Source organism: Tenrec ecaudatus, chromosome 16, assembly GCF_050624435.1.
Source record: "Tenrec ecaudatus isolate mTenEca1 chromosome 16, mTenEca1.hap1, whole genome shotgun sequence".
In the NCBI taxonomy this organism is placed as follows: Eukaryota; Metazoa; Chordata; class Mammalia; order Afrosoricida; family Tenrecidae; genus Tenrec; species Tenrec ecaudatus.
The window spans coordinates 84759710-84772314 of NC_134545.1; the positions used below are offsets into that span (position 1 = coordinate 84759710).

At 43.2% G+C, this 12605-nt stretch overlaps 1 protein-coding gene and 1 pseudogene across 1 annotated transcript in view; one reads left to right on the forward strand and one right to left on the reverse strand.

The window, feature by feature from the left end:
• Window positions 1-3836: 3836 nt before the first annotated feature.
• The window catches only part of LOC142428889 (cytochrome P450 2C23-like), a 39255-nt gene continuing 30486 nt past the window's right edge, over window positions 3837-12605 (forward strand). Inside the window, exons 1-2 of the mRNA XM_075533784.1 lie at window positions 3837-4016; window positions 11692-11854. Coding sequence (XP_075389899.1) covers window positions 3837-4016; window positions 11692-11854 — 343 coding nt within the window. The remainder of the gene's footprint in view (window positions 4017-11691; window positions 11855-12605) is intronic.
• On the reverse strand, window positions 8298-9681 carry LOC142429554 (NEDD8-activating enzyme E1 catalytic subunit pseudogene; annotated as a pseudogene).

A 12605-nucleotide genomic window follows, 5' to 3' on the forward strand; every position in this document is an offset into this window, starting at 1 on the left:
AGGTGGGAAGGGAAGGAAGTGGTGTTAACAAACTCAGGAACAAAGGAACAAAAATGGGTCCAAAATTTGTGGCGAGGAGGGTGTAGGAGGCCTGGTAGGGCTTGAGCAAAGGTAATGTAGCCGAGAGGAAATGCAGAAACCCAAATGAAGGCTGAGCATGATAGTGGGACAACTGGAAAGTCAAAGAAAATAGAGGAAAGAGCATTTAAAGAGCTCTAAATACAGGCATGTACATATGTAAATATTTTTATTTATGATGATGAGGAAACAAATCTATGTGCATATACTTATAGGTTTAGTACTAAGATACCAGATGGACATTGGGCTTCTACTGAAGTACTCCCTCAATGCAAGAACATTTTGTTTTATTAAACTGGCATTCCATGATGCTCACCTCCCTGATATGATCGCTGAAGACAAATGGGTCCATAAGGAACTGTGGTGAAGAAATCTGAGAGTACCCAGCTATTAAAATATATAGCGTCTGGGGTCTTACACTTGAAGATAAACAAGCGGCCATCTAGCTGAGAAGCAACCAAGGCCACACGGAAGAAGCACACCAGCCTGTATGATTACGAGTTGTCGAAGGGATCAGGTTTCAGGCATCAAAGAAGGAAAAATCATATCATTGTGAGCTTGCCTTCCTGATACGATTGCAGAGGACAAATGGTGGCATAATCATGTGTGGTGAACAAAGCTGATGGTGCCCGGCTATCAAAAGATACAATGTCTGGAGTCAGAGTGGGCTCCATGGTGGAGGGGTCTCTTGGTGAACTTCCAGAAGCAGGAGAAAATAACATGAGCTGTTTTAAACCACCCATTAGGTGGTATCACCATAGTCCAAAGGCTGTAGCTTCACACACACGTGTACAAGTACATGGGTATGCAGTGTCCGATTAGCACATCGTTATTTGCCTGTCCTACTATCAGGAACTGCCCTTTGTGCCATTTCTCCGTGCCACCTCCTCAAACAAAGTCTGGGATAGTAAATTCAGCAGAGCCCAATGGTAAAGTCCCTGGGGCTGTCCTCAATAGAGACAATTGTTTGCTTTATTTATCTGTTTATTTTAACTTTATTTATTTTAACCGTTTGCTTTAGAGCACTGTGGAAATGACACCCTCCAGTCCTGAGACTTCTCCTGCTGGGGTGCCAAGGGAACAAATGATGTCTTTCTGCCATAAAGTTCCTGAACTTGGCACCCTGAACCTTTGGACTTTCCACTCTCTCGACTTCACCTTCCTGAATTGGGTCCTGACCATCTCTGTGTCAGCAAAGTTACACAACCAAATTTATGGGTTACCTATGAAGCCAGGGAAAACTTTAAAGTTCATACGGCGATATATGGTACTCCAAAAAATACCCCAAACCATTTTAAATGAATAAAGTCACCCTTCTGACAAAAGGAGAAACATGTGAACATAAAATCCAAGTGGATCCAATGAATACCTCGCAGGTTCCTGGTGGGTGCCAGGAAAGGAACCCGTGTAAAGAGACCAAGACAGCAGTGAGCAAGACTGACCACTGTCTCAAGGGAAGGCAGACCTTGAGCAAGGAGTTCCACGTGCAATACTCAACCCCAAACCCACTGCCATCCAGTGCATTCTGATTCCGTGACTAACGAGACCCCCTACGGCAGGGTAGAACTGCCTCTCTGGGTCTCCAAGTCTCAATCTCGATGGAATCAGAAAGCCTATCTTCCTCCTGAGGAGTGGCTGCTGGATTCAAACTGCTCACTCTGAGGTTCGCAGACCAGCTTGGAAGCCAATACACCACCAGGGCTCTTTTCCAGGTGAGATGAAATAACCCAAACCAAGATCAGTGCTATGGAGTTTCATCTGACTCCTGGGTCCTGACAGGAGAGGGTAGAACTACCTTGCTGGGATTCCGAGTTTCTAAGTCTTTACAGGAGCAGACAGTCGCCTGTTTTTCGCAAAGAGCTCCTGGTTGTTTTGAACTGCCCAACTCATAAACCAGGAGACCAACATAGCTCCTTTGCAAGTGTGATAAGACCACCTAAATGGAAGAAAGGGAATGTAAGAGAGAGTTTACAAAGGAGAGAAAAAGAGAAGCTGATACGAAGGGCTGAAAAAGAAAGTAAATGTTTAGAAAATAATTATAGTAACGTGTACAAAATATGCTTGATACAATTGATGTATGCATTGCCGTAAGAGCCCCCATTAAAATGATCTTTTAATAATTAAAAAAAGAGAGAAAGTTGAAGTATGAGAGTCATGGAATAACAATAAGCTAAGACAATAAATAACCAATTTCAAAATGAATAAAGAATTTGAATAGATATGTCCCTGAAGAAGATATGCAAATAACTAATAAGACCATAAAAGATATTCAACTTACTCATTGTTAGGAAAGGCCAATCAGAACCATAATGCGATATTACTTGACAATCACTTACTGACACTGAGTCAATTCTGACCCAGCGTGACCCTGTAGGACCGTGTAGACCTGCCCCTGTTCTGAGACTATAACTCTATAGAGGAGGAGAAAGCCTCATCTTTCTCCCATAGAGCAGCTGGTGAGTTTGAACTGCTGACCCTGTGGTTAGCCGACCAGTGAGTAACCCACTATGACACCATGGCTCTAGTGACACTCACTAGGAAGCTATCGCTCATTGTCAAAAGATCAACACTAGCAAATGTTCGTGAGGATGGAGCATTAGGACCCTCATAGATACTGCGGGTGCAGGCACTGCAGTAAGCATTTTGGTAGCTCCTCAATGTAAATGTAATAGACATGAATCCTAGGAATACCGTGTGAGCTAGCAGCTCCACTTCCAGATATCTGTCCAAAATAATTGAAACAGGTCCACAAAAGACTCGAACATAGATGTTCGTAGGAGACTCAAAATAGGCAAGAAGCGGAAACAAATCAACTCTCCATCAACGGATGGGTAGATCAACGAAATACAGCAGAATATTACTCAGTGATCATGGAACATGAAGTTCTGATACATCCTAGAATGTAGATGGACCGTGACAAGTTATGCCGAATGAAAGAAGCCAGTCACCACAAGTCACACAGCATTGCCTCTGTAGCCCTTGCCCTTTATATACAAATCATCCTGAATGTTGTTCGAACAGCTCCGTGGACTCAATCTGCTAGGCAAATCAGTTTGGTGACAATAAGTCGTCTGTGGAACATACAGCGGGTTAACTCTAACATGGGGGGCAAATAACAAAATTAGGATCGATCTAATGAAGAACACTGGTGCCAAATGACTGCTGTTGGGTCAAATTTAACTTCATGACAACCACGTTGGACGGGGGAGAGCTGGCCCTGTGTGTTTCATCAACTGTAAGTGACTACAGGAGTAGAAAGCTCCCTCCTTCTCCCTCGTGTCAAACTGAGTCTTAATATTTGCTATAATAAATAGTGGGAATCCACAGGAGTCTTTTAATGACGGGAGACGTGACAAAGGGATGCTTCAGTAGGAACACCCCGACGACCCTCTTTGCAGATGTACTTTCAGGTTGTGGGAGTAGGATCTACCCCTTTTTTTTCTAGTGTGTACACAGCTTTGGAACCTTAGAATACCTTCATATTTCATGAATGACTAGTGTTGACAGAGGGGGAAATTAAACTGTGGAAATACTTATAAAATCAAAGGGATGAGGTTGCAGATTTCATGAATGAGAAGTATAAAGTATGAATCCCATGCTTCAGCAAAGCAAATAAACCCAAAGCACGTTGTACTGGCTGAGTCCAAAGGGAGTCCAAAAACCCAGACCAACCTTTGCCCTGCAGGTCTCATCCTGTGTATAATAGGCCTGATTCTCTGGCAGGCCATCCTGAGAGTTCTGGATGCTGAGCGGGTGAAATGGTGCTCCTGGAAGTGCCTACTCTTACCCTGACGATTTGTGTCGCTTGCCTGATTTTTCTTTGGGTATGGAGGAACAGTCTGCGCCAGAGAAGCCTCCCTCCTGGTCCAACGCCTCTTCCCATCATTGGGAATATGCTGCAGCTGGACCCCAATGACCTCCCTGCATCCTTCTCCAAGGTAAGGGCTTGTGATCTCCCAGCAGTGCATCTCAGACGACGGCTAGCTGGTGGTCTTGCCTCACTCTCGTGTTCTGCTCCTCAAGGGAACACTCTGGCGTGTCTATTTCTGCATTACTGTGTGGACTAGAACGCTTTAGAGCTGGTAATATAATGGAAACAGTGGTTCAATTCTATTGAATGAGAGCATTCTGGTACCAGAACACCTTGAGGTCACACCACCAAGAGGCAAGCCAAATCCACAAATGGTATCACTTGCATCTAAGAGCTGAGTGAAAATCTTGGTTCTTCCTGATAATGTTAACATAGGCTTGATTAAATTACTCACATGTGAATGGGAAATAATGGCAGTACTTAGTCCCTGAAGTGGTTGTATAGATTTATTAATCTAATGCATTCATCTTATGATCACAATGTCTGGCAAATGTAATATAGTTCTTTTATGTTATGATTAATTATGTTACTTGTAAAGAATAATCCTGCTCTCAGGAAACCCAACCCTGCTGCGTGGTATGCTGTTCACATACTTTAAATATTCCTTGGGGAAAAGATACTGTCTCTGAGTTCATGGTGCAAAAACAGATCCTCCCGAAAAGAAGAACCAGTGCTGGGGATGTCTTCTTTGGTTATCAGCCGCAGCACTAGATAATTAATGTGCTTGATAAACGTTTAATGAGCCCATACTCTTTGCCAAGCTCTGGGGATACTTCTATGAACAAAGAGGCAAAACACCAGCCTAATTTAGAGAATATTCTCTCGAGGGACATCCGACAGACAGCACAGAGATTAGTGAAGGACTCAGCACTTTAGGTGGGATATGTTTAAGGCTCCGGAGAGAAGGGAGACCCAGGGTGAGCATTTCAATAGGAAGCCTTCGGTGACGACAGGGCGGCAGCCAGAGGTGCCCCCTGCTTTTACCAGATCGCTCTACTATTGATTTCCGTGCTTCAGACTAGCATGAGAGGGTTTGGAATGAGGATGCGCCTCCTTCTACCTTGTTCTTTTTCAAGATTGCCTTGCCTATGAGGGGTCCCTTGCAATGTTATATAAGTTGGGGGATAGCTGGCCATTTCTTCAAACATGATTGTTGGAATTTTTATTGGCATTGCACTCAATCTGTAGATTGCTTTGGATTCTTAACATCTTCACAGGAAATCTTCCCATCCATGTACATGAGGCTCCCCCCGCCCTTTACCTATTTAGGTCTATTTATTTCATCCATGTTTCTAGTTTTCAGTATAGAAATCTTTCAGCTCCCTGAATAAATTTGTTCCTAGGTATATTTTCCTCTTAGATGCTATTGTAAATGGGATTGTTTTCTTAATTTCCTTTCTAGATGGCTCATTCCTGGTATAGCAAACCACAACTGAGTTTGGTGGGCTGATTTTATATGCTGAAAAGGTGCTGGATTCCCTTGTTTGTTGCAGAAGCTTTCCCGTGGAGTCTATAGGTAGCGTAATACAATTCTGAATAGCAGTGGACAGAGCAAGAATCCTTGTGTGGTTCCTTTTCTTAAGGGGCAAGCTCCAGGTTTGTAGCTGCGGCTTTCATAAATGTTCCTTGTCACACTGAGGAATGTTCCTTCTATTCCAGGTTTGTTGAATGTTTTTGTCATAAAACAGTATTGAGTTTTGTCCAGGGCTTCCAACCAGCTCGTTCTGGTTCAACCTCCTGCTGAGAATGTGTCTTTCCAACCAACCCCCCCCCCCACCCTCAGATATACTAAATCAAGTTCTATATTTTGACAAGACTTCCACGAATATGTTCTTATATAGATCTAAGCATCATGAGGGGCTCTAGAGGAACCACCTGGGACCTTCTTAAAATGCTGATTCTGATTTTGTAGACCTGGGGCAAAAGCAAACTCTCTGCAGGGGGTGGGACCTGAACTAACTGGTTTGAAGCCTTGATTTTGTCAAATGCTTTTTCTGTGTTGATGGAGATGGTGAATCTTTCCCTTTTGTTAGTAATTGATTTTCTACTGTTGAACTACCCTTGCATTCCCAGATGTCATCCTTAATCATGACATATAATTCGTTTTGGAATTAAATAATTTTATTGGGAGCTCTTACAGCTCTTATCACAATCCAAACATACCTCTATTGTGTCCAGCACATTTGTACATATGTTGCCATCATCGTTTTCTGTCTTTTTAAAAAATCATTTTATTGGTGGCTCATACAACTCTTATCACAATTCATCAATTGAATCAGGCATGTTTGTACATATGTTGCCCTCCTTCTTTTCTAGACATTTACTTTATATTGAGGCCGGGATATCAGCCCTTCTCTACCCTTCCTACCACCATAACCCCCTGATACATTGTCATTATTTTAATCTCTCACACTGACCGCTCTTTCGCTTCCCCATGTTCTCTGTTGTTCTTCCCCCTGGAGAGGGGTGCATGGTTATGTGTTGATCATTGTGATCCATTCCCCCTTTCCCCCCTCCGCTCTCCCTCTTCCTCCTACTCTTCTGGTATCACTACTCCCACTCCTGTTTCTGGATTCTGTGTGTTGTGAGTTCTCATCCTTTTCTATACCTGTTCACATGCTCTGGTCTCGTCTGAATTGAGAAGCAGCACTGGGGTCATGGTAGTGGGGGGTGAGGAAGCCTCAAGGAACCAGAGGAATATAGAGTGTTTCATTGATGCTTTACTGAACCCTGGTGACTCATCCCTCCCCTGTGGCCTCTGTGTGGGGAGATTGTTCCACTGTCTTTGGATGGGCTTTGGATCTCTTCTCCAGCCCCCCTCGTTCTCAACAATATGTTTTTGTTTGTTCTGTGTCTGCTGATGCCTATTATCCGGTCCCTATGCCTCCTCGTGATTGCACTGCTGGTGTGCTTCTTCCATGTGGACTTGATGCTTCACTGCTGAATGGTGCCTTGTGTAACTTCACGCTTTAAAGACCCCAGATGCTCTATCTTTTAATAGCTGGGCATCATCCGCCTTCTTCACCACATTTGCTTATGCACCCGTTTTGTCTTCAGCAATTGTGTTGGGAGGGCGAACATCTAAGAATGCTGATTTGTTAGAACAAAGTGTTCTTGTATTGAGAGACAATATGAGTAGAGACCCAAAGTCCTTCCACTATCTCAGTGCATTGCCATATAAATACATGTACATAGGCCATTACTTCTATTTTTGTGGATTAATGTATTTTGTGGATATGTACACCTCTATGTTTATACCTCTATCAATTGCTTTTTATCCTAGGTTCTTCCTCTGTTTCCTTTTACCTTTTTCCTGCTCCACTGTCACTTTCCCCTTATTTCCACCTCCTGGTACCTCTTCTTATCTATTTTGCAGTTGCTCCTACACCACCAACACCCCACCTCCCCCACCCACATCCTCCCTCAGATCCCTACCTCCTTGTTATTGACTCCAAAACCCCAGTGCATGGCACAGTCTACTCACCACCGCCTTCCGCCACCAACCTCACCTCCCAGGTCTCCCGGCATGACTGGTCCCGCTGCTCTCTCCTCGGGCATGCCTCTCATGCCCACCCTTTAAAGGTAGGTACACAGACTATGACATCCCAAGCTGATTTTGAAAAATGAAAAGAGTAAATAAATGTTTAGACAATATACAATTTTATTAATAAATAATGTGAAAGCATCAGTGATAACTATTTAAACATTAAATTCTTCTTAAACATCTTGGCTTTAATGATGTGCATATTATCTTCTATGGCACCACAACACAAATACATACATGAAAATATTCCCATTTCCATGCACAGGTATTTGGCTATAACATCATTTACAAATTATTATGGACAAGATAAACCTTTTAAATAATTTACATTCATGTGGACAGCCATAAGTAAATAATTATTAAATCACACAAAAAATACTCTGGTAACTATGCTCTAGATGGTTGATAAGTGGTTACATTTTTGTTTTGTTTTTAAAATTTCATTGTCTTATTGTTGTCAAGGGGTGTGAGTATGCAACTGAAAGCTGAAGAATACCTTCTTTGACCACAACCAACAAAATTCACACACAAGAATGTTCGCCTCTCCTCCTGGAGAAGCAAGTCACATGCACATCATCTTTGCAGGCATTTCACAGGTTATCGAGAAAGTGCTTATAGACACCAACCCCAAAATTCTGTCTTCAAGGATAAGTTACAAAGTTGTTAAAAAAAAAAAGAGGATTCATTGTATATATATTTTAGAAAGTCAATTCCAGCAACACCAATGCTAAAAACAAGCTAAATTTCTTGATAGCCACAAAGTCTATTTCCATGAGTTTACTATTATGTGCACATTTATTTTCCTTAAGACATAAAATGACTAGCACAGTCTGTGGTGACATCAGCAACTGCCAATTCTTGCCCATCAACGAGTCCCGGTTCTTTCAATGTCTTGGAGAGATTTGGCCTTGTTCGTTCCTCAATGGAGGCTACTGACTATAAATGAAGTGTTCTGTTTTTCCCTCTAATGTGGCTGTCTGTAAGGGCTGGAGATTTCATTTGCAGAGCAGCACGGTTGGTCAGGTAGTCCAGAACCTCCTGCAGTGTAGCCGAAGGGGAGAACGCGGTGTTCTGAGGGAGCTGGCTACAAGCTGGGCAGTTTTCCTTTCTCTCTGCTTCAAATGTGTACGTGTCCAGCCCATCTGCATCGTTGAATACCAAGTAATTGTTAAGGGGAATGTACGCACTTGTTGCTATCTTTAAAACTTCAGTGGCACACACAGCTGCAATAACTGCATTTGTGGAAGCTACTGCAAGAATCATTCGTTTCACCACCCCTTGAGTGAGTCTCTATGTAACACCCCTAATATTGTATTGTGATGCTCTCTCTAGAGATTTTTGGAAAATCCACTGAATATGATAAGGATCATCTCCATCTAATGGAATGCCTTCTCCAAAAGGCTGCTTCTTAGGCCACTGCAACATCCTTACATACTCAATACAGTGTTCAGGTAGCCTGGGCATTGATGCAATGGTGCACATGGGAAAAGTAACCTGAGGTGGATAAAGTTCCAACGTGCACTCAATACAAGCAGTCATTCCAGGCAGAATCACTCGGGCATTGCCTTTAAAACTGTCAGTGCCTCTGTCTATCAAAGGGACAATGGAGCTTGGATCTAACACACCATCTTCATAATTTAGAAGCGATACCAGCATGCCATTTATCCATCTTCTGGCAACGATAGAGTCTAGTCCGCAAACAATAATATGAAATTGTCTATAGAAAGTGTCGTTAAAGTCTTGAATCTTGTTGAAATGTGGAACTATATTGCAATTCAGAACTCTGTCATACAGAAATTCAGCAGTAACTTCAGCCTTTGGTCTTCCAACATCTTTGGGCCTACACAAAAACTGCCTATTTAGATTGGAAACATCTATAGTGTCCATGTCTATAACATGAATCTGTCTAAAACCAGACAATGCCAGGTTTTTCAGGAGCTCACATCCTAAGCCGCCAGCTACAATGACCAGAACTTTACATGTATCTTAACAAAAATGGAAGAGATTCATTGCTTGGTTCGAAATCGGGGTGTGTGAAGGGTCCAGACCGCTTGAGGAACTGCTTTACATGGTTCCAGCGACCTTCCCAGTCTCCAGTGTCCCCACACCCACCATCAACAGCCATTTTCTCAGCCAGCAGCAACTCTAGTCTCCTTCCTTTCTTCTCCGGGTCGTCGCCATCCGCCATATTGGTTTCCGCCTCTTCCCAGAATCCCTCGCGGTGGGCGGGGCCGCTGGCAGGGAGGGCGGGGTCGCCTACCCCTGGGTCGTAAATAAATTTTTTTTTCCTGATCCAAGTGAATTTATTTATTTGGTTTTTTTTTAACAATTTATTGGGGCTCATACAATTCTCATCACAGTTCATACATATACATACATCAATGGTATAAAGCACATCTGTACAGTCTTTGCCCTAATCATTTTTTTCTCCTCTTTTCTTTTTTTACATTTTATTAGGGACTCATACAACTCTTATCACAATCCATACATATACATACATCAACTGTATAAAGCACATCCATACATTCCCTGCCCCAATCATTCTCAAAGCATTTGCTCTTCACTTAAGCCCTTTGCATCAGGTCCTCTTTTTTTTTTCCCCTCCCTCCCCTTTCCCCCCTCCCTCATGTACCCTTGGTAATTTATACATCATTATTTTGTCATATCTTGCCCTATTCGGAGTCTCCCTTCCCCCCCTTCTCTGCTGTCCCTCTCCCAGGGAAGAGGTCGCATGTGGATCCTTGTAATCAGTTCCCCCTTTCCAACCCACTCACCCTCCACTCTCCCAGCATCGCCCCTCACACCCTTAGTCCTGAAGGTATCATCCACCCTGGATTCCCTGTACCTCCAGCCCTCATATGTACCAGTGTACAGCCTCTGTCCTATCCAGCCCTGCAAGGTAGAATTCGGATCATGGTAGTTGGGGGGAGGAAGCATTTAGGAACTGGAGGAAAGCTGTATTCTTCAATGGTGCTACATCGCATCCTGACTGACTCATCTCCTCCCTTAGACCCCTCAGTTGTTTCAACTTTTAACATTTTCGGTTTTCTTTCTAAATTAGATTTTTCTTTGTTTTTTTTCTAGTCGTTCTTGAGTTTTGTTTGTGTGTTTGTTTGTTTAGTGTTTTGTATCATTTTCTGCGTGTGAAATCCCAGAGAGGAAGATCTATAGAGATGGTAACTGGATTGATAATTGCCTAGGGGTGTGGCGAGGAGATGGAGGCAGTGGGGAGCTGACAACCATGAAAAACCAATAATACTGTTCTGACATTGGTTGTGGTGAAGACTGCACAAACCTGTTTAATAAGACTGAGTGATTAAACTGCCTGCCATTTAGAGTGTAACCCCAAAACTGCACATTTTTAACAACAAAAATGATTAATACTTTCTTGATGCTTCTATTTATTCTTATTTTTTCTAATTATGTTGGAGGAGGAGAGGTGTGTTCAGTGGCTCCCCTCACCATCAAGACTTCCTCTCTGAAAACTGGAGTTTGGGGTGTTTGCTGTAGGGAAGGTGTGCAAAAGGGGACACGTCAAACGCTTGGGTTATTTCAACACATGCACTTGCCTTTTCTGCAAAAATAGCCACGGATGTAGTGGAGCAGACAGGGCACGGTTACGAAAACTTCTTAAACACAGAAAACAATGTGGGGGAATGAGTCCCGTGGCCTGGGGGCCTCAGGACGCCATCACAGGGAACACCGAGGACAGCGTTTCCCTCTGACGCTGGCAGGTAGCCACCGGAGGCTAGAGAGTGGCTCTCCAAGGTGTGACTGTAGGCCCCTCGGTGACCAAGGAAAGGAGAGTGGTGAAACTTAGCTCCGTGGGAGAGAGATGAGGCTTTGTGACAGGAGCTGCAGGAATGGTTTCTTGGGGGTGTGGCAGGGGAGGTTGGGGGGAGTGGGGAGCGAATAGCAATGACTACAAGAAGCTAGACAATGCAAACGTCATTGTGATGATGACCTTACGACGCTTCTTAGTATGACTGAACGTTGCATTGGACAAAATATGAATTCTATGCCAACAGACTATTAGTAAAGAACAAATAAGATAGGTGATTCTATTCTATTAAGTTCATCTGGTTCCATTCCTAAAATGGAATTGTTGGAGCAAAGGCTAAGCGACATGTCAATTTAGAACTTATTTTCTACTGTGAGCCTCCAAGTGAGCTATTTCACAGTGGTACTCTTTTTTCAGCTGGCTAAGGAATACGGCCCTGTCTTCACCCTGCGCCTTGGTCCGCAGCTCACTGTGATCTTACATGGATACGAGGCAGTGAAAGAAGCTCTGATTGATCAGGGTGACGAGTTCATGGGTAGAGGATCAATACCAATCGCTGAAGACACCCTCAGAGGATGTGGTATGTTTTCAATACTATTATGCATTATTTTATTGATACCTGAATATTTAGCCAAAAAGTCTGATGAGCTAATGGGACAAGTATCTGTTTTGCACAGAGCAGTTGAGTTAGATGCCCTGATAACACCATTGAGACCGCCGTCACAGACGCCAAAGGCCCAAGTGGTGATTCTGTGACCAGGTTTCAGGAAAAGCAATCTGTGACTATTCATATTCTATAAAGACGCTTCAGAAAAAGACAATCAGGTTGGAGGGCCTACAGTTGAGAGAGCTGGGAAAGTCACACGTGGGTTTAGGTCTCACATGGTCCCAAGGCTGCAACCACACACAGACAACTAGATACTGAAATCCCCGTGGTTTCCATGGTGGCCTGTTTGTCACGGAGTAGTGCAGGTGATTATGGTGACAACAGACTCAGAGAGTTGCAGTAAGGATCTACTTCTTCAGATGGATGAGAGTTTCACTGATAATTCATTGAATGATTAGGCTTCAATATTTTGCCATATATTCCTTGCTTGGCATCAAATAGTGCATAGTCAAAGAAATGTTTTAGGATAATTTGAATGTCTCCACAATATGACTTTGGAAAATTAAAAGTTCAAGAGGAAAAGCAATCAATGATTTTCGAAGCCTATCTGTGGATAGCAAAATAAATGTAAGACAGTGTACTAAGGGCTGAAACAAGGCCATCTTTGGTCTTCCTCCGGGCAGAGTCGGCTGCATGTGTTTAACCAAAGGCACAATGGGGTCTT